Source organism: Ptychodera flava, chromosome 10, assembly GCF_041260155.1.
Source record: "Ptychodera flava strain L36383 chromosome 10, AS_Pfla_20210202, whole genome shotgun sequence".
NCBI lineage: Eukaryota > Metazoa > Hemichordata > Enteropneusta > Ptychoderidae > Ptychodera > Ptychodera flava.
The window spans coordinates 23,216,753-23,240,216 of record NC_091937.1 but is presented as its reverse complement, the minus strand read 5'-3'; the positions used below and the strand labels follow the sequence as shown (position 1 = coordinate 23,240,216).

General features: G+C 37.5%; 1 protein-coding gene across 1 annotated transcript in view; it reads right to left on the bottom strand.

The window, feature by feature from the left end:
• The window catches only part of LOC139142271 (organic cation transporter protein-like), a 41,102-nt gene that overhangs the window by 14,896 nt on the left and 2,742 nt on the right, over positions 1-23,464 (bottom strand). Inside the window, exons 2-10 of the mRNA XM_070712152.1 lie at positions 21,987-22,406; positions 20,606-20,709; positions 19,448-19,602; positions 16,959-17,127; positions 12,774-12,927; positions 10,572-10,675; positions 9,887-10,107; positions 7,304-7,418; positions 6,735-6,944 (exon numbers count right to left, since the gene is read on the bottom strand). Of these exons, the coding sequence (XP_070568253.1) occupies positions 6,735-6,944; positions 7,304-7,418; positions 9,887-10,107; positions 10,572-10,675; positions 12,774-12,927; positions 16,959-17,127; positions 19,448-19,602; positions 20,606-20,709; positions 21,987-22,400 (1,646 nt within the window). The 5' untranslated portion in view covers positions 22,401-22,406. The remainder of the gene's footprint in view (positions 1-6,734; positions 6,945-7,303; positions 7,419-9,886; positions 10,108-10,571; positions 10,676-12,773; positions 12,928-16,958; positions 17,128-19,447; positions 19,603-20,605; positions 20,710-21,986; positions 22,407-23,464) is intronic.

Here is a 23,464-nt window from a genome sequence, read left to right as displayed (position 1 = left end):
TTCGGAAGAAATAATGTGGTCTGTCTTTGTCGGACAGTACATGTTTTTTCTTTCCAAAAATTGTATGTGTGTAATAAACGCCTCCGTCGGCGGAGAGGAAAAAGTCATGACCATTGTATACAGCGGCAGGCTGTCGAACAGGCCCACGATTAGTGTAATATTCATAACCATAACCAAGACCTGAGTTTTGGCCTTTGCGATATCGAAAGTCGGACTTCGTTGGACTTATATTTCCAAATTCTGTACATAGAAGTTCATATTGGACGAGCTTGCATGGATTGTTGACCGCTTTGAATACAGTATCGTCTGGAAGTGCAACGCCCATTTCATGAAGGATCCTACGTATTGTAAAATATACATGGAAACGGCAGAATGATCGTATTTGTGGAGGAAATTTCCCTTCGGAACCGAAGAGATGGGCGAATGATATACCACAACCTGTAGTGCTGCACCATACAGCGAATTTAATTGCTGGTCCCAATATTTCATGTGCGGACCACCCAGCCAGACATTACTTTCTTTCGCTGATCGATGAGTGATTAAATTATCTTTAAATATATCCCGTGGATGACACTGCATAAAAACCCGATAATACTTACTGTATTAACATGGATTAATACCTGTATTTTAGCTGAAGAGTGCATATACAGATGAATACAGTCAAGAATCCATTTTTTGTATTCAGCAAGCCTGTATTCATGTGGATTCATGTGAATTCAGGTGTATTATACTATAATACAGGCAACTCATTAATGTGAATTTATCTGAATTATCGGGTTTTCATGCAGTGTGAAAAGTAAATTTATCTGTTGGCGTTACAAATATTTCTAAGTCCATGAGAATAGGTTTTATGTCATTCGGTTTGGAAGGAATATCAGCATGCTGTACTGTTGGTATGCTCGTCTTTATTTAATTGAAAAGCAACTGGGAATGCGTCTGTACTCATTATTCGTGTTTCTATATACAGATAGATTTTAATGGAGGAGAATTTTCTATATTTTCTCGTCATATTCCAAACCATGTTAATACTATATTTCGGATACAGGTTTAAACGAATTTTTTATTTTTTACTAAGAATAGATAACATACTGCAAACAATGGAGAATTTAATAAAGTCATCGGCAGCGGCAAATACGCGTTCCGAAGGGCCAACCGCAGCGTCGGACGCTCGATCCATAATAGAGACTAAACGTGAAAAAATACTCTGTGTCATCGCAAGTGGTCAAAGTAAGTTATTTTTTGGTAAGGAGATTTCAGTTGCTGACGTAGAAAAATGGGGAGATGAAACGGTGAATAAAGCCTTCAAAATGTACGAAGCGAAATACAGTTCTCTTATAAGTGATAATATCACTCAAAGTTTCATAGATCTAGGAGCCCGTGCAATCAGTCAGGTAGTTCCAATCGATGATCAAGATAACTATGCCACTGATCTTAAAAAGGATTTTATTCTAAACAGTGAAATAAAACGATTATCAGGACGGATAGCCTACACATGGGGGCCCATACTTGCTCTAGTTTCCACCGGTTTAATTACAGGTAAACATTTAAATTTTAAAAAAATCGGGCTTAATATAATACCTGAAATAAATGGATTCAACTTCGCAAGCACCGCAAACGCTCCAACACCGACTCAGCAAACGGCCCCCCAACTCCGTCACCGACACCGACACCGACTACCATTCGGAACGAGCCGCAGCGTCATATAGAGAAAATTACATTACCGACGAAGCATCCAGGGAGAGTGGAAGCCGGAAGAGATTAGCAGAATGGAACAGGCAAAACAAGGAGAGGAAACGAAAAGCAATGATTAATGATAGCTCCGCGATAGCGACTGAAGCAAACTGTATAGACCCCTTTCGGGACCGTTCCGATAGGGTACCGCCTACGACGAAAGAACAGTGTGATAGCTGGTATAATAAATGTTATCTTGTTTTAGGAATTGTGGGAGTTTCATTGACTGCATAGGACTTTATTGGGGCGTGCTCGGCATATTTGTTCCGTTCGGAAAGATGAGCAAAATCAGAAAGCGAAAAAAACAGAGCCCGTAACGGCTCCCTCCAGAACCGTTCTGTAGGGGAACCCAGCTCCTCTACATTGTATGAGATGGATTAACTCCATAATTATTTTATTTTTCTATTTTATATACTTGTCAGCAATCATGGATACTAAAACAGTTGTAAACACAATGTACGATGGTATTGTAATCGCAGGACTAGCGATGGGATATCTAATGATCTCCAGCAAATTTCTAAAAATAGAGGTGGGCGATCCAAGTCGTCCAAATTTGACTCGATTGGCAAAATTAGGCGGTGCGACTGCTGCCGCGGTTGCAACCAAAGATCTTCTTGAACAGAAAAATATTATTCCTGCAGAACCTTATACTTTGTAATGTATATACATACAGTAAGTATGATCATTTGGATCGACAGCAAAACAGGTGAACCAGTTACTGTTAATTTCAACCCTTCAATTGACATGACACAGTTTACTAAAATAAGACTTTTACAGTGTGGACTATATAATTCATGGCATAACATAACGGTGTCGAATAATGTACTAAAATATCAAGAAGGAAACGACCCAAAAAATAAGACGACAAAATCAATACGTCCGGGTAACTACAATATTGATACCCTCAATAAAGCGATAGGGATGCAGCCAAAAATCAATTTCGAAAAACATCTGCCCACAAACCGCGTTTATCTAACACTGGCTAGAAATGTTAAAGTCTATTTCAATGCCACAGGTAGCTTCGCCAACGTCGTCGGCTTTTCAACATAGAGGAGATGACAACCCCGTGTCAAAAAGTGCTATGAGTCCAGGTCGAGCAGATTTCTTAACAGTCACTAAATACGTGGTTCATTCAGATGTCGTAGACGTTACTGGAAATTATGTTTCATTTGGCTCTGGCGTCGAAGGATACATACAGGGGAAAGTATCGGACTGTTTACAAATACTTCCCGTTCAGGATACAAAAGAAATAAGTGAAAAGGTCACCTATGATTTTAAAAACGGGGGTGCAATTTCCATGCCATTGAGAAAGGGTTCAGACTATATGAGTTCAATGCGTATTTGGATAACAGATCAGGATTGAAACATAGTTAATTTCAATAAGTGGCCAACTAGCTTTTGTATTGAATTGCTGTAGCTAACGCAGCATAAACCATCCCACGACCAATCCTCCAGCAATATAAATCATTTCATATTTCTTTTGCTCAGGACTGGGCTGATAATAATCTGAGAATTGCGCTGCCCCTTCGGAACGGCCTGACGTAGAGTTGGCCACCGCTTCTGCTTCTTCCAGGATTTCTGCATCTGTATCTCTTAACTCAGCTGCAGCATGCGCGTCCTTTGCTTGATTTTCTCTTTCCCAGTCAGCCTGGAGTAATCTTTTTTCTGACCAGACGTTGCGATCATGTTCAAATTTTTCTAATGCTTTATCATGTCGGACCTTTTCTTCAATAAGAGCATCACCATTCCCAGAAAGCTTTTGTCCGATAATATTTCCTCCTGTGAATGCCGTTGCATTTAATACAGCACCGAGAACTGTCATTCCTATAGCTGAAGCCATGATTGTGTATTGTATATTATAAGGTATTATTTATTTTTCACTGTATATAGGTTAATTATGTCTGGTCCAAGTAACTTCGGTCTAGGTGCAATTCACGTACAAAATCTCGAGCTCGAAGATCTGAGTGATGTTAAAGTTAACAATAATACTAAGATAGCAGGTAATCATAATAAGGATTACGTCCTTCGATATAAGGACCGCAAAAACAATTCGTGTTATCGCCAGCGACAGCACAGAAACATGAGCATGCTGTAGAATTTTCCGAACTTAAAGACATTGATGAGTCCATAATAGACGCTACAAGGCTTCAAATGATCCTACTCCTTTTGCTCTGACATGGGATGGGGATAGTCAGAAATTCATGCCTTATAATGTACCGCGTAACATCTTAGATATATTGGATAGTGAAATTGTAGGTGGAGTTGATGAACGCCGGGACTCCGAATGTGATTTATTTTGATAGCAATGTAAACAAATATAAATTGTCTGATTTTCGCCTTTATCTTAAGCCTAATAACCCATACATTACACTACTCGGTATACCGGTTCACCTTAAAATTAGTCCTCTTAATACAATAATGAAGGCAGATAATACACTGCGAGGTGGATAAAGATGGGGAGAATTATTGTTCATATACAGCTAGCAGGGTTCCAGTAAGATTATTTTGGGACACCACTTTAAAGAAACTGGGTCTGAAAAGTGTGGGGGAGGAGACAGCTGAATTAAATTTACAGACAGTCAATCAACAGATGACTGATAATATGAAAATAATTGAGCATGGTACAGTTGTTATCAAATGTATAAAATTAGGTACAGGAGACGAGTTTGATGATTTAGTAGGAAATATTGCTTTAAAAACAGATTCAAGAACGAGTTGCACTATTTTCATAACTATTGATAAAGATCGAAAAGATTTAGATATTTTTACTCATACTCAGGAAGAAAGTAGTTCCAACAACATTTCATTTGTTAAAAAAGATACAACTACTTACACTTTAGATATCAGTACCATTTATCTAAAACGTCTCATATTGTTTGAAGTAATGGTCTTCCGACATATTTTAAGTTCAGAGGAAAATTCTAAAATTTTATCTATCGTGTGAACAAGTTCGTACTGATAGGAACTCCGAGTTCAGAAAAAACCTACCGGAAATTCAGACCTCAGTTATGCAGTAGGAAAAAATTCACATCAGCTGGACTCCGGTTCTGCTTCTGTCGACCGGCCGGCCGGACTGACAACATGAGGTAAAAGCTTCTTTATATAGACTAGTTTGATGGTGCACATGGAATTTCCCGTACACCTTCGGAACGTGTTTATACATGTTGTGTGTTTAGGTCAGACAGAACGAGTTTCTCCACTACCAGCATCAGTGGTCCGTTCCGGGTTGCTCCCACGGTTACTGTACTGACATGTAGCGACATGTTCTGGATCATCTGTAAATAGTAGTGACTCAGGGGGAATTCCCTCTTCCACGCATGCGCAAATGCGTAAGGGGATTACCCCTTCTGGGATTACCCTTCTGACTCAGTGGGAATTCCTCTTCCACGCATGCACAATAGGCAAACGGGTAAGAGGGGATTCCCTGTAGTTATTTCAAATAAAATGATTTTAAATTTGTTATTTCGACACAAAATCCAGTATTTCCTTACTACTCAGCGAACTTTGTCACTTTATTTATTTTCGATGGAGAACATACTTTCAGGATACGCTTACCCATTCCGGCAACCTGGTACCACCACTATTTTGTGGCTCAAGATGACCCCATTGCCATTGTCATTTTCAATATGTTCCTTTGACCTGGTAAATTTCTTAGTTACCTTGAATGATAACGATTATTTGACCTGATTTGATGTCTATTCCAAGGGCGTGTAACTGTAACCTTTCCATTTTTACTCTTTAAACACCCTATGTATTTTATTGGCCTTTTTTGTTTTGTTGAAATATGAAGCAACGACTATGGCTATAAATTACTTTGAGCATAACATGTGACTTTATTGGTGACAAATAAATCCTGCTTCCGCCAAACATTCACTGACCACGATAACAATATATATAATGCATATTAAATCCCTGTTTTCAAGTTAAAGATGTTTGAAGCAAAGAACAAGCTACTATGGTAATAGACCATAAGACGTTACTGAATACAGAAAATGTTATAGATAATGGAGATTTAAAGGTGACTTCTTATATCACAAATTGCCCAAGCTTCTGTTGATAATTACAGCTTTAGATAGACAGCGCCTCGGAGATAGATCTTCTTGCTCTCAAATTTTATTAATATTTTTTGGTTTACCACTTATGGGGATCATTTGAACACTCTTGATGTCAGAAACGTTTTTAACATCTTCATTTTTGGAAATTTGAACATTGCATTTTTACCCATACGGTTACAATGGGGATGTCGGCCATTTTAAATTTCGAATGTCGAGAGACCAAAGGCATTTTGTTTCTCTGGTACCATTTTTTCGCATTGAGCGCTGGTTTTTTATTCTTTATTTGGTAAATGAATGGTCAAAAGTGTCATCGAGGAAAGTTTGAATAATGGTTAATGTCTTCACTTTCGAGGCGCATAGAAATATCACTACCATAACACACATAAGAAGGATCAGAAATGTGGACGTCTTGAAGTATAAAGCCTATGGTGCTGGAAACCGGCGACTTCAGCAACAACAAGAACACATTTAAAACTTTATTAGAATAATACTTCAAAATGTGTCAATATAGTACAGTAATCCCTCGCCCTAACGACCACCAGTAGTACGAATTATCGGTTATAAAGTAGTACGTACAATGTGTCCCCGGGGCGGGCTAGTCTGAATTCGAATTACTCATTTGAATAAACACCTAGGTTTAACGAACGTTTTCCCCTCCTCAAGCATGGTCGATAGAGCGAGGGTTTAATGTACTATACTATCAAAGTGTTGTAACCTTTGAAAATCTTATTCTTCTTGTGAGATACATTTTTACTGAAATGCGCATTTATACAGCAGTATTGCCAAACTATTTACATATGTACGTGCTATTTAAATTTGTATACGTGTTCTATCTATCGAAGATTAGGAACATTAAAGAAGATTGTTAAATGAACGAAGAACAGAAAAAACGAGCATAAATCAGCAAATATGTACGGACAACTGCATAAATTCTAAGCTATGATATACCTGCCAAAATTCTCTCCTTCCATTATTGTTTCCGGAAGATTCTGTCCCCGAGTTTCCGGCAGCGGTAGTATCAGAATTCCAGCGATGACAGAGAGCACGCCAAATATTAACAATGTCAGGGGTGCCCATACTCTCTGCAATTCGAGAAACTGAGGAGACAGAATACCACCTACATGACCAACCATGGTACACATACCAATACCACTTGACCTGGTAAAATACAAACGAAAAAAACATTAATGGCAATATTTAGTCATAATCATATTTGTAATTAAAAACAACGTCACAGGAATCATCATCATCACTAGCATCATCATCGCCACCATCATGCTGCTGCATCATCAGAATATATCATCACTAGAGGCAGCAGTAGCTGCATCAGCAAACGATCATCATCACATTTCCACAATAATGACAAATTATTAGACTGCTGACACCGTGAGTATTCATCTAGTCCACGTCTAAACCTCATAATTTACCAATATGAGTAATCTTTTAAATCGTAAGTTTACATTTAGAACAGAAAAGAATTGCACTTCTAAGATTTCTAAATATTTTCACTCCCAGACCTCAGTGGTGTAGGGTACAACTCATTTGCATACACGATCATGGTATTGTAGGCCATCACGATACTCATTTTACCAAGCAGAAGAATCAATATGCCAGCCCAGACCACGTTTCCACCTGAAGGAAAACGGGAATGAAATTATTAATCGACAAACTTACGTTTATTTTATAGGTCTACATAGGCTTGTAGCATGCACAATCCTTGTTATTCATTGTAGCGTGAATTGAACTGTAGGTATACATACATTTTTTACTTGCTCTATTGAATTTGAATTTGAAAGGAGCACATAGTAATTAACATGTCCCAGTTCACTCTAAGGAACTAATTAAGTAACCAGATACGAACTGAATATGCTCACGTGTTTTTCAACAGATTTGAATTTTAGCCTTTACTCAACACAACAACTTGACCTGCTAATGTGACCTCTGAATGGAAGGACTGACTTGTGCAGATTTTGAGTTTGACGAAACTACAAACTTAGTTATCAAGCATTGAAACTGACTGCTGATGACTCAACATGTCTTGACATTTATCAGACACTACTGGACGCATGAAATCATACATTACGACATGAATTACTGCATACTTTTGACTGTTATGAAGCTGTGTAAAACAATTGTAACTTTGACCTGTCTCATTTTAAAACAACGAGCAAGGAGATGTTACGCACCATTTGCACACCTCAGGATAACCACTAACCAAAATACAAGACAAGACAGACATTGTATATTCCGACAGCAGTTCAATTGAGCACTGACGCTGAGTGGCAGACAGACTACTGATAGTTAAGACAAACCATGTATACGGTCTACTGCTAGAGTAACTATCTCTGACGAAGATTTATTGTATTATGTTTTCCAATATTCCTGTTAATAAACCCAATTCATACAAATATAATCGACATCCGCGTGAGGCGTGTAATGAGAACAATCAGATATCTGTTATATAATTATGTGTAGCAGGTTTCATCAACTTTCACACAGTACTCTCAGAGTTAAATCACTAATTACAAAATTTTATTTAATATGTAAATGAACTAATTATTAACTTGACACACCCGATGCTTCTCAGTACAATTAAATATTTATCAGATAAATATCTGTATCAAGTTTCATCAAATGTAATGCTGTAATTTTGGAGTAATATCACTAATTACAAAGTTCATTAAATATGCAAATGAACCCTTAATTAACTCCACATAACTAAATGCTTTACACCACAATTAGATATCTTTCAGATCAGTATCCGCAGCAGATTTCATCACATTTGGTGCTGTTATTTCGAAGTTATATGACTAATTACAAAACTTCATAAAATACGCAAATGAGCTACTTGTTAACTTGACACTGCCAAATGCTTGTCAGTAAAATTAGATATTTATCAGATCAATATCTGTACTACATTTCACTGACATGGGTGCCGTAACTTCAGAGTAATATACCTAATTACAAAGTTAATTTAATATGCAAATGAACCCTTAATTAACTTCACACCACTAAATTCTTTACAACACAGTCAGATTTCTATCGGATCAGTATATGCAGCAGTTCATATGATGCAGTTATTTCGGAGTTATCTGACTAATTATAAAACTTCATAAAATATGCAAATGAGCTATTTATTAACTTGACACTGCTCAATTCTTCTCAGTACAATTAGATATTTATCAGATCAACATCTGTAGCAAGTTTCATCAAATTTAATGCTATAGTTTCGGAGTAATATCACTAATTAGAAAGTTCATTAAATATGCAAATGTACCCTTTATTAACTTCACACTACTAAATGCTTTACACCACAGTGAGATATCTGTCGGATCAGTATCCGCAGCAGAATTCATCACATTTGGTGCAGTTATATCGGAGTTATATGACCAATTACAAAACTTCATAAAATATGCAAATGAGCTATTTATTAACTTTACACTGTCAAATGCTTCTAAGTATAATCAGATATATATCAGATCAATATTTGTTGCACGTATCATCAAGCTTGGTACAAGAATTTCAGAGTTATGTCACTAATAAAAAAGTTCATTTAATATGCAAATGAGCAGATAATTGACATGACACTCACAGTATCATCGTAATGTTCTGAGATTGTCATCTGTGAAAAGTTTTATGAAATTTTGTGATGTATTTCTTGATATATGTGTACACTGCCATTACCGTCTCCATAGGGAAACCATTATACGGAAAAAAATATTCTGCATAACTTCATTAATATGCAAGCCACACTAACCAAAATCTAATCAGTTCTTGCAAGTAGCATATGGTACCTCTGTACCAAATCCGACTTGAATCTGTTCAGGTGTTTTTTTGAGTTATCGTGTAAACAGACAGACAGACAGACACACGCACACACTAACATACACACACACACAGGGACAGACAGACAGACATCGCTATGACATTAGCCCATGTGTGAACACGTGAGTTAAAAACCAGCCTATCTTAGTTAGCTATAGTGATAAACAAATTTAATGCAAGGACGTGAGAAGAAAGTTATTCGTCCATTATGTCAATAATTACACCTGTCATTTGTCAAAAAGGGTCTTGAAATCGTTGTAACTGCTTTTCCTTACACGTGGGCATAAACAGTGTCACAAGACAGGCACAGCCACCGAATGCCATCATAACGACAATTGATCGGCGTCTTCCAAGTCTTGGCGATTCAACGAGGAAGAAAGTCAAGACAGCTGCGGGAATTTCCACAGTAGCGGAAATGGCAGCACTGATGTAATCATTTCCTCCAAGATTTGACGTATTCAAGGATATCCCTGTGTAAACCAACGTATTTACGAACCTTGAAATATCAATACAAAAAGAAATCAAAACCTGATAAGATATAAAAATGTGCGATGAATCATTAACTGTCCTGCCAGTCAGAGGGGCGATTATATTCCGTCAGGCTGAGAGGCTACTCAATATACAATGTTATTTAAGCAATTGGCAATAGAAATCATCAATATAGCGACAAATGAGGAAGTTTGAGATATTACAGATAAATATAACCAATGAACTGTAGTTCTGTATTCAAAAAGCGAATGTTATTATTTAAGATTCTAACGTCGTTATTCTGATGTTCAATGTCTTTATGGGTAGCATAGCTACACACGTTTCACGCATCGTCAATCTTTGAAATATATGTAGAAGGAAAGTCTCGCAAACATTGGTTTACCAGTGACTAGAAATTTTATGATTCTCATCTGATTGGCACGTTACTTTAGAATTAGTTCTGTTCTGTAGTGAATCTTAATAGTTTCTTACCAATTAATGCACAGGGTTAAGTGTATCATCCTCATCGACGGTAAGCGAAATAAATCCCAAACCCTGTGTTGACTGTCGTCATCAGCACCGCCGTTGGAGTGAACCTGGTTTAAAATTATATATAATTGCTGACGATATATTTGCATAAAAGCAACTGTCAAGTCATGCCGCAAATCCAGAACGCTTGGCCCAATTTGGCTGTGTTAGGGGCCCTCCGTGGCTCTTTGAAGCGATTGGGACCTCTAGCACAGTGCTGTATATTTTTGTTCATTGTGGGCTTAGTTTGCTTCAGTCTTGCCGAATGATTAATGGGACAATAGCTAAATCTCCCTGTGATATTTATCTACACATTTTTGTTATATACATGTAAGAACTAAAACCCAATCGCCTACAATAATGAGTATTACATTATATCATGCTACCATGAGCCATTCTGATTGGACGAGAGCTCATTCAACCGATGCTAAAATACTGTTTTAGCAGTGGTAAAACGGGCCCCTAAACCAGCATTTTCAAAAATTGCCAAGTCGGTGCATTTGAACGTACCAATTGATCAAAACTTAATCCTAAACAGTCCGCTTTTTTCAATGACCGAAGTCCGAATTTCGATTTACAGATAAAAGTATGGGTATGTAACTCACCTCTTGGCGAAAATACGTTGGGGTCAATGATGGAAGACACCTCTGAAGCGGCACATTGGGTTTGATGGACGCAATCATTGCATTAGGGCAACGGCGTAGCGTGCACTTTTGCTTGATTCAGCGGGAGTCGGGACGCGACACACAGTTCTTTAAAATGAAGCTAGTATTCGTTCATACAAAAATAAATTAACACTTCCTCACAGTAACCGTATGTCAGACATTCTTTACCAAAGTTTGGGCTGTAACAGACGAGGATGTTCTAACGATGTACACCGAGAAGTTAAAAATAACAATGGGATCACTCATGGTGACTGCGACGAAAGTTGACATTAAATGCAACAAGCAGTGTCAGCGTCCAGCTCTCGCTGAATCGGGCAGCACAGTCTGCAAAACTATTGATCACAGTTGCTGTCATCCCACTCTGGATTATTTCAAAACTGCTTGCTTACTGGGACAATAACGTTAAAATTATCCATCATTCGAAAACAGCGCATGTAACCTCACTGTAGCAAAACTGAATGTTGCGATGGTCGACGTATAGGTACAAAATGAGACAAATCTATTTTTAGTATGCCAAAACAGCAAGGACTTTTGTTCTTATTTAAATTTACCAAAAAAAAAATTGTTACTTTTTCTTGTGATTTGAACTCTTGACCAATTTTCTGTGTCTGCAGCAGGTCGCAAGTTAGTGTTCGGGTTCATGTGAATTAAATGCAATTAATGTTGATGAACGTAATGCGTATGATCGTAGGATACTGTGTGCGTCTGTTGTCAACGTAATCTAAAATTATTAAAATAGCGCGACATATAGCACTCGCCTATCGGCTGGTGCTATATGTCGCGCATTGTACCAAAATCTCGCGTATACTCTCCTACGGCGGGGTTTATTGCTTAATCATATAGATATAACAATATATATAAAATTCGCACTGGTTGGATTTAGAAATTTGATTGTAGAATCCTTACAACAAGGTTTTTAATGGAAAACCGATAAAAAACCCGAATACTTGACAAGATATGACTTAGCAGCCAATTGAGCTTGAAAGATTCGACAATTACAGCCTTCGATGTTTTTCCAATTCGTTTCTCTTCTTTTTTGAAATAAGGTCTTGTTTCCCTATTTATAAATCGCACAATAAAGAAGTGCTTTGTATTCAACCTGTCGACCCAACCGCTATGTGTATAACGTCTAATGTTTGCATTAAGATGGCGGTCATAATCGCATAAAAACAGTGCAAGACATTGAGAAAGAGGCAATAATTTTCTTAAAGCTAAACATTTCAAAACGTACACCTATATGGCCGTGATCGTTAGAAGATTTTATGGCATGTTCAACTAGTGTTCAACAGTTTACTACATTACACAAAACTGAATTTATAAATGTCTTATGAAGGTTTATTCTTTGTTTCTGTTGCCGTGAATTTAATCCCGTCAAATGCAGTAACATCTCGTATCATAGAGTACAAAACGTAAATATAACGTTTTTCAAAATATACTTGTCCAATTTTTTGATATATTAGTTTTTATTTTCTTAGGATATTTAAGTAAAGTAAGTGATCACCTTGTCAGCGTCTTGTTTTCGTGGATTCCACGATTGGTCGCTTATCTTTTCCGGAAGTTCAACGCCATTGACTCTACCCATACTCCGTATGATTTCTTCTGCTTCTTCCATCTTACCAACGGAAATGAGCCATCGCGGTGATTCTGCCAGAACCCTGTCAAAACATTTATTATTTAGCCACAAGGAATAGCAACGAAAACTAATGCACTTTACTTGAGAAAGGAAACGAGACCGGAGAGACGCTCACAGGGCAAACAAAGTTATAGATCATGTGTTATGTTCTGCCTAAATATTTATTTGTTAAGATTCCAATGTTCTTTTTCTACCGTAGCCTACTTGCTTTATTAGCTTTCTAATATTACCACTTATTTGTCGTGCAGACGTTATAACAAGTTGCCTCTTGTTTCTAGTATTCGATACAAATCAAGTTCTTTGTCAAGAACAGGTGTTCTTTATTGATGAATTATTGCTCTTCAAATACACGGGGCGTGACTTCGTAATATAAATCTGCAGGTCATAAGCACCATTGTAAATGAAAGAAACTCAACGAAAACGTGTAAATATGAAATAAAAAATACTAAGAACAGCAGACGAAAAGACAGGCTAATCGTTTACATGCCTTTATGATATTATGCAGAGTTCGCGCTTACGCAAAAATCGTGCGTATTTACGCATTGAAATTGACTCTCTACGCATTTTTTTCATCGTTATGCGTTTTCTATACGCAAAGGATAACACCAAAAGCACTCCCCACAACTGAGCTTAGGCGACAACCAGACGAAATTTGTTGCAACACATTTCTGTCAATCACTCATGTTGTGTGGAAGTTTCGGATTCTCTGGGCGTTGTCTGAAAAATCGGCATCGTAGTCCACACGTTATCACGTTAGGCACGTTATCATGTCAGCTGTGCCTATGAATTACGGCCAAAACGGAGTCAGCGTGGACTCTCTCTCGTGCCGCGCAACAAAACAAACGTAGCCACTGACGTTTATTACAGACAAAACATACAGACAATGTAGCAAATATCATGAAATCTTTTTTGTTGAAAAGGCGTGCTGGCGTTACAAGGACTGTTTTGAACGTGTTGATTTCATCATGGATGTTAGATAAACATATCCATGTCTGGAACAAAAACTAATAGAAAAAGTTAAATTTCAATATTCCAACGATTTTATCCAACTCAGAAACGAAGGCTTTCCGTTTTGCGGGAAAAATTGACCCTAGGCATGGATAGAGTCTATGGAAACACTAAATTTTAAAACAAGAACATGCAAGAAAATGTCAACAAGTTCGTAAGCCTGGCAATACCAGTCGTGTTCCTTGCCATTCAAGATGTTTGTGGATACGATGGTGGGAGTTCTTTGGGAATGGGTGGGAACCATTCATTGGTACGGATACTAGTCGCTGATGTGTTTAGCGGGAGAGGGTGGAGGAGTCGGTCACAGTCACAGTCGCTGACGGTGTGCTCGCTTTTGTTGGAATTTCACCTGGACGTTGATAATAGACGTACGGTGATGAAGGTGGCATCGCATAATACGGATAAGGTGTGTAGTACTGGCAATACGAAGGCAGCAATCTAAATTGAGCTGCGTGCTGCGGAGATTGTTCGGTTGACGCTATCCCACTTTCGCTGAAGCTAACACCACCTCCTCGATCGGGCGTTTATGTAGATTCGGGCGCAGGAAACGTGATACCGCGCCGTTCAAGCTCTTTCTGTACAGGATTTACCGTATTTTTTGTTTTCAAACCCATCGTATTTTTTCACCATCGACTCAATAATTGAATGCCATCTCTTACTCTCTCTTTTTTGACGAATCAGGATTTAGTTATCCGGGAGTTTGTAATAGCCTGTACGGACATGCAGCTATCGGCACTCGCTGTGTTGAAATACAGCGGTACGCTAAACAACCAAATGTAACGCTGAATCTACTTGTCAGCGCCCATGCGGGCATTTGTCATGCAAACGTAGTGGATGGGGCGTCTGACACTGATTCGTTTCTAGGCAGCAAATTCGGTAATGGACGATGGTACTCCTTCGCTCATGGTTGGCGACGTCGTCATTGTTGACAATTGCCCAACTCAACTCATCACAGTAGTGGAGGTGAACTTTTGGCACAATTCTTAGATCACATGGGAATAAAGTACATTTTCACGCCAACTTACTCGCCTGACTTCAACGCAGCTGAGTATGTTTTCGGACACCTAAAGACACTATGTAAAAGACCGATATTCAGGCATTTGTTTGAGGACAATAAACAATATGCTGTCCTTCGCGCAGTAATGGAAATTACGCCTGGTGATTGCCTCGGCTTTTATCGCAAAGTTGGCTATGTGACCATTTAGTTTTTTCTTGGAAATAGGTCCTTTTCCTGAGAACGAACCAGGTAACCCTAGAAAGACGGTTGCGGTTTTTCTGTCATTTCATTTTACAGTCTGCAGTATACATGTATATCTCGCTGGAATGATGAATGTTTTCAGTGTGTTTCCAATTAATCCGTCTGTAGAGAAATTCTGCACACGTAATTATTTGTTACAAAAAGGATACAAATTGAATCTTTTGTTTGATTTGTGCGATTGTTTGATGGCGTTTGATGGGTGTTCTGTCTGAAAAAACGTCAGTGAATGCGTTTACTTTGTTGCGCGGCACAACAGAGAGTCCAAGCTGACTCCGTCTTGGCTATAAAACGTTGCTAATTTTCAGGCGAGCGATAGTTTCTGAAAGTGAGTGATTGACAGAAATGTTGCGACAAATATATAAATGCCAACCGTGCACGATCATCGCGTCTCGCTGTTCCCAAATTTTGATCAAGCACACATGCAGCATGGCGTCAAAGCAGACAAATCTGTTTTAATTCCTTCAACTTTGCTCTACGAGTCCGTGAAAAAATGATTCATTGATAGAGCTCGTCGGAATCCCGATAAATTTTGAACACTGCAGAAGTGTCTGGATGGTAACTGGTCGTTCAGGCACCAAGTCGTTTCGGCCCAAGTCGTTTCGGCCTCTCAATTTCCGGCCCCAAGTCACTTCGGCACCGCATAACCCAAGACGTTCGGCATCTGTGTTTCGATTTTTTTTCGAACTAATTAGTAATTGACTGATCCGTCATATTCGTAAGCGTGACCTTTGCGTTCTGACCAGTACTTTATGTGCATTTTGTGTGAATTTTGCCGTGCTGTTTCCTCACCGCTTTCAAACTTTTGCCGTGTCGGCGGCTATTGATATCGATAAACTTGTGTCACAGATTTGAAAATGATATGAAGTTTTTCTTACGGTCTCTTCCAATGTTCTCACAAAGATTAAGCATGTACGTGAATGTTAGTTGACACTATACTTTTTAGTGACTTTGATTGTAACATTACGCTCCAGCACTAGTTCCCACAGGTAGCCTTCAGCGGTGCCGAAACGTCTTGGGTTGCGGTGCCGAAACGACTAGGGGCCTGAAATTGGAAGGCCGAAACGTCTGGCCGAAACGACTTGGTGCCGAAACGTCCAGAAACCGTCTGGATAAGCTGCCATAACTCTAACTTTTGGGTTGCCCGATGTACAGTGTTGTGACGGTTGCATGTATACCATGTATACCCTTCGCTGTTACGTTTCAACATTGTTCAAGTTGTTCGTTAAACTGTTTCATTAAAATAATGTTACATCGTACAATCCGAATATGTAGTGTAGGTTTATTCAACGGCACACTGTATTTTGCTGTCAGTTTTTCATCAATCGAGTGCGGAAGTGAAATTACGCACTCAAATCCAGCCATTACGCAATTTTAGCAGACTAATGCGTATGCCGTACGCGAGGAAAAAAAGTCACCGCGAACACTGATTATGTCTGAGCTTCTACATTCGAAGGAAGTTTTACTTTGAATGTAATATTTGCTACTGACCGAATAAAATTTGCATTGCACCTTACGTTTGATATAGCTTTCGACCATTGTTGGTCTTTTAATGGCAGTGTCTTTTTACGTCCCCTGACCGATATTATTGTAAATTCTAGTAATGACCGCCAATACAGCTTTTATGTGAGCAATGTCCTCTTTTACCGTTTGCACCTTAAATGAAGAGTTGACATGAATTCATATATATAAAAATATATTCAAATATACACTGTTTATGAACTAAAATGATTAAAATATCATCAAAACGTATGACTACTTAGTCATTTTATGATGAATTTTATTCTTACCACCAGTAGGTAAACGACAGAATACCCGGAAGAGAGACGATCAATTGAAGAAGCCACCATTCTCGGATGAAATACGCTAAAAGTACCATCAAGAGGTAACCCACTCCAAACGACGCAGAGTTGATCATTCCAACAAGTACACGCTTAGAAGGTCCTACTAGTTCTGTAACTGTGGATGGTATTGAAATGATGATGTGTACACAAACAATTCTGTAAATGTAGTGAGATAGACGTGATTTATTTTGTCTATAAGCTACCCCAGTCCATCGAGGCTCCATAAATTCGTTCATATATACCAAAGTATATAGATGTTCTCGTGGGAAATTGATGGAAAAAAGAGAGTTGTAATTGAAATACAAAGTAATTCAAGTACAAGGTATTTGAATATTTAATAATGCATGAAACTTTTCATATATATATATATATACATAATATATATATATATATATATATATATAATATATATATATATATATATATATGTATATATATTATGTATTGCTATGTTTCATGCATTCAGCAATCTTCAGACAAAAGTAAAGGGTTTTTAACTCTGCACTCTGATTCATATAGTTGGAACGTATCATTCGGTGGTGACAGGAACAGATATTATTACTTTGTACTTGGAGGAATTTATATTATTATTTATAACGGTGTGTTTTCCCCACCGACTAATGTAATTTTCCAAGAGGACATCTGCATACTTCACCACCTAGACACAGAATGGTACGCCCCAACTATATAAATCTAGAGTGTAGAGCTAAAACCCCTTTCACTTCTGTCTGAAGATTGCAGGATGCGTGGAACTTTAGTAACAGATAGTATTACTTTGTACTTGAAGTAACTTATGTTAATACACACACACACACACACACACACACACACACACACACACACACACAACATATATATACTATATATTATATATATATTTTAAATGAATGTTTTTAAGATTTACGTTAAGTTTTCGATCTTGTTGATTATCAAATTCTCATTAGAAAGCTTTCTATTTGTGGTGTCATTGGTTCCTCTTTAAGCTGGTTTCGACTCGTATATTATTGATAGGAGTAAGTTTACTAGCTACTTAGAGAAGAAATGAAATATTTTACCAATTGTATCATAGCTGAAGGCTCCACTTGAAGCCCACTTTTATTTCTGATTTTCATAAACGACCTCCCTTTATGTCTAAATATGTGTAACTTAGACATGTTTGCTGATAATCAAACTTTATGTGTATCTGCGGATGGTATTGATTAAGTTGGGAAAACAATTCAGGACGGTGTAAAATAAGACACTTTGAGATGAGCTCCGATCGCGTGTTTAGTACTGTAGGTTAGGCTTATTAGCATTGATGATAAACAGTTTCTCTTTCAGGCAAAGGTTACATCTCTTTGTTGCATTAGAGTAAGCTGCAGTATGCTAGTATGGCACAAAACAGACCAACTGGTTAAGTGTTGCATAGTTTTGTTCTTCAGATTCCATATGTGTTTGGAAAGTTCTGTATTGTTTTGCATTTTCCGTGCGTGTATATCCAACCAATTGTTCACACACGTATATCAGACCTTGCAGGTATATATTTTCTGTTTAATATTTAAAAATGTTGGATATAAATTAGCATTTTTAGCATGATAACAACCTATTGTGTGTAACGAGGGGCGTGTTGTTCCATCATCATCGTTGTGAATATCTGCACTGTAACTGCACTGCCAAACTTCCAATTCCAAGCTGAAAACTAGCGTTCCGTCCAAAAACTGGCAATTTTGGATGACGTTATTTACACAGAGGACGATTTCTAACATTCAATCCCGGCATTCTTTGTATACCTCTTCGTTCATGTGCACGACAGTTTTCTCTCTTTTTCTATTTTTAGGCGTGATAGTAACGATATTTTGTATGAGCGACAGGGTGGATCATAATACTTACTGGCATAATAAATTAGGTAAATTTTCTCATTGGTATGTATAAATAAATAATGTGCAAGTTTCGTATTTGTTTATTTTAAAGAATTAAATACACATGGTGACGCCGATGAATTTTGTCGGGTACACTTCCTGTTACTCGCATAGTATATTGTGAACCTGCGTATGTGCAATCAGTAAACCGCTGGAGCAACTAAAATAATGTTTTGTACGTTTCATATTTGTTTATTTACGAGCACTCAAAAAACATGGCGGCGCCTATGAAAATGGGTACTCTTCCGGTTACTCGTAAAGTATATTATGAATCTGCGCATGCGTAGTCAGTAAGCCGCTGGCGCGACTATTATTTATAACGCTCTGCCTGTAGAATCATAGACCCTTGAGGGTCTATGATAGAGCGGAGCACTAATTTTGGACGTCAGATATTGTAATATTTAACCCGAAAAGCAAATTTAAAACCTTTTTGGTTATGGTAAACGTTTATCCTGGCATTTAGCGGTCCTAATATGGTATATTTGAATAATAAAGATAGTATGTAATAGTGTAATAAGAGCAACAAATCACACTTACCATAAACAAAGCCACCTATCCACACGCCAATACCCCAAAAACCTCCAAGAATTCGCAACATACAAAAGGCGATGAAATTCGGTGAAAATGAAGCAGCGATTCCAAATATTGAAGAGATTACACCACATACAACTATTAGTGTCCTCCTACCAAATCTGTAATGATGAGCAGCGATGTACTTAATTTTATATTTTCCCACAGAGGGTATAGCAGTGAGCGCCTAACAGAATGGGTCATGGGCAGACACCCTTTTTGAGAGCTGACAGTCTATCAGAGCGCGCTCCGACCCTAGCCAGCATATCGCACATTCAGCCAAGTGTCACTGTGAACGGATCTAGTACCAGTTAAGTACCTGTTAAGAGTACTAGTATTGTGGTTTTTAGTAAGAGGAACCTCTAGCTCATTTATACGCTACAGTTACAGAAAAGAAGTTTTCTTTATTAGACGCAAGCCACAAGATTGTTTTATTTTTAATCAATAATACAATACGCATGCATGTTAAGGCATATTCTGAGATTGTTAACATTTCAGAGCAGCTCAGGATCAAGTTTTAGGAAGTTCTGATCTTAGTTACTTGAAAGTTGGCAATAATACATTTTTATTATGTAGAAACGAACTATGTGCAAATGTTTCAATTTCGTCCCAGTCAAGTGACAAACAGACGATACTTTCCCACCAAAAACACATATAGATGATGATAAGATATTTCAACCACTAGACGAAAATTTAGTCAACCTAATTGAAGATAGATATAAAATTGCAGTTAAGTTCGTGTAACGACAACTATGTCAAAATTATTAATTTTGCGCAATATTTTTCTTCAAAACCTTAAAAATCCAGCAATTTCACAGACATTTTTAAATGTTAATTAGGTATGCCAAATCATTTTATTTATTTACCCTTTTAAAATGTATGAATTTTAGTGGGCGATTGTCAATTTTCACTAATGCGACCACGTCTGTCACTATTTCTCATATTCTACCTTTCATAGTTTAATAAAGCGAACAAGTCGACCAAATTTCAGTCAATTCTGACCACATAATGCAATTTTGTTTATTTAGGTATGTTTGCTATAGTAGCCCATGTCTTAATATTTTCAGCTGGCATCGTAAAATTATGCCGAACATATAATACATAAGCTTCTTGTCGCATTCTTACCTGTCAACGACAATCCCAATCACGACACTCCCAAGGAGGACGCCGACAAGAAACAGTGACAACGCAACTGAGACCAAGATAGCTTTGTCACATACCAAGTCAAACTGGAAAGGATATATCGGTATTATCAAACTTCACCTTTAAATCTATATAAATGTTTATCAGCGGCACGGTATAATTAAAATTGTCAAATTGAATGTACAATGGTACCGAAAAAAGGACATCATTTTGAATATTACAATAGAGGGGCGGTTTGACCGAACGATTGCCTTTTGATTCGAAGTGTATACGTTGTCATTCTGATTAAAAATCTAACTAGCTAGTTCTCTCTCTCTCTCTCTCTCTCTCTCTCTCTCTCTCTCTCTCTCTCTCTCTCTCTCTCTCAAATTGTATTTTTTGCTGTTAAACATAGTATACGAGTGTTTTTCACGGGGCCGTTCAATTTCGAGTTAAAGGCGAAAAACACGGAAATGTACATGACTCTGATTATTGTGGCTGTCGTCCGCTGCGCAGCGAAAATTCCCTGTCAGCCTTTATGACCTGCTTTGGCGTCGAGGCAATGATTGACAAGCTCACTTTACCGAATCCGTATGTCTTATTGGTAAAGATGGCATCAGGTGTATCAAAATTTCACCTTTATCGGATTTATGAATGAAGGTACCCTCTCAATCATTTGCATATCTCCTTGTTGATCAACTGTTTTACTCATTAAATGAAAGTAATCCGGAGAAGTAAAAAACACATCGCATCAATTCTTGCAATCTTTAATAAAAAACTTGATCCATCCTCATCAAACGAAGAAGATTGTTCATGTAATAACATATTTAATCCCTGTTTGACGTGATCGTGTCCTCGCTCTCGACTAAAACCTGTACGGCTCCGCGAAAGACACTCGTGTGTATATATATATATATATATATATATATATATATATATATATATATATGTATATTATATATATATATATATATATATATATATATATATATATATATAATTATATATTATAAATATATATGAAAGAAAGAAAGCAACACATACATCATTAACCTTGAATGAAGAAAAAAAACATATTTTAATCTAAGACTCCTATGAAAAATGAAAAAAAATTCTCCTTGAATTTTTAGTACAATTTGTAAGATTTGTGATCTTTACTTCTGCAATAGTGAAGAGGTCACGGTTGGAAGATATTATTTGTCATATATTTCATGATTTCACGCGGTTTTAACATAAGAACTGATAATCGATAGTTCATTTCTATATAATGCATCAAGTGCCCGTTCTCACCTTGACAGCAACAACTACATTGCAGAAAAAAGGTCAGATATTTTTGCTGAAAAGATGTTCAAATCTTTTGAAATGATTTGGTGACATTTCTCACCTGTTGTCGAAGGGTTGATTCATATTGTGACGTATCATAATCGTAGCCATTGTCACATTTGACCTTGGATGAGTTACTGATGTCAGCCGGCAGAGAAATGTTATCATAATTTACATCGTAGCGATAACACTGGCTGTATGTCTCCACCATATCGCAGCCATCAAAGACTGTCTCCTTTGGTATGGTCAGATTTTTCACCATCTCTGTGCATGCAGTTGTAGACAAGTTACCGCACCACTCCGTGCTCGGTTCGGGCAGCTTACACCACGACGCAGTATCGGCCATGATGAAGACGACGGAAAACAGGTTCATGCCCGACGGAATTATAGCCAAGAAGATCAAAAACGAACATCGTTTCTGGTAGGTTCCAAACTCCCCAAGCAAATGAATTAAGACGTCGTCGAAGTGAAACATGCTGAACTGGGAAATGAAAAGAAACTAGTATAGTCATTGCTACTTACTTTACAGCCGTTATAAAAATAACCAAGACCTGTTTTCTTTCATTTTGTCATCACTGAGTAGTGGTTGAAGATTACCCCATTTTATATAGTTGTGCATATAATTATAATTTATTAGTTTTATAGTGCATTGACGAGGATGTGTCTCTGAATTGCCATTTAAAGCAAAATATTCAATATTCGCTCATACCATTGAAGGTTGCTTGTATCGATAGTGCCCGAATGCTAGACACTGGCAAAGCAGTCAATTTTTAGGGGCTCAAGGCTATGGACTGGGCCTCTTTTGTTTTTGTAGGCGATCAATATTCTTCTTCCTTATGTTTTTCCATAATTTTGCTCACCTAGAACTCAAAAACCGCCTGACGTTAACTTCTCAAACTTGCAGGACTCACAGGTACCTATAAGTACTCGTTCACATGGGTATACAAATTAAGATTGGTCACGTGACCTGGTGGTCATACTTGATTTTCGGAAAACATAAAAATGACTTCTCCTGATGACCTAATGGTCTAGTCGTTTTGAATTTTTTGTATAGCAAGTACAGTATTGGGTCTTGAGAATTTGCAAAATAAAATCGCATGCGGTCACGTGACCTTGGCCGTCGTATTAGATTTTCGAAATATACCAATTTAATCTTTTAAAATGTTCTTCTCCAGAACCAACTCACAGATTGATCTGAAATTTTACACTATTATCCCCGGTGTAAGCTCTTTCAAGTTTGCGAAAGGCATTTGGATGGGTCACGTGGTTTGGCCACCATATTGGATTTTGCGAAAATTTAATATTTAAATAAATCTTTAAAAATCTAAACCAACGCATCATTTAATTTGAAATTTTACTCGTGTCGTCCTTATTCTAAGTACTGTTATTTTTGCGAAAATAATTTTTATCGGTTTGGCAAAAACATTAGACTTTGCAAAACACCTACGATCATTAGCAAATAATATTCAAAAATCTTTATTTTCAAGAACCATCTCACCACAAGAACTTATTTAAATGTTGCTCATATCATTATTATTG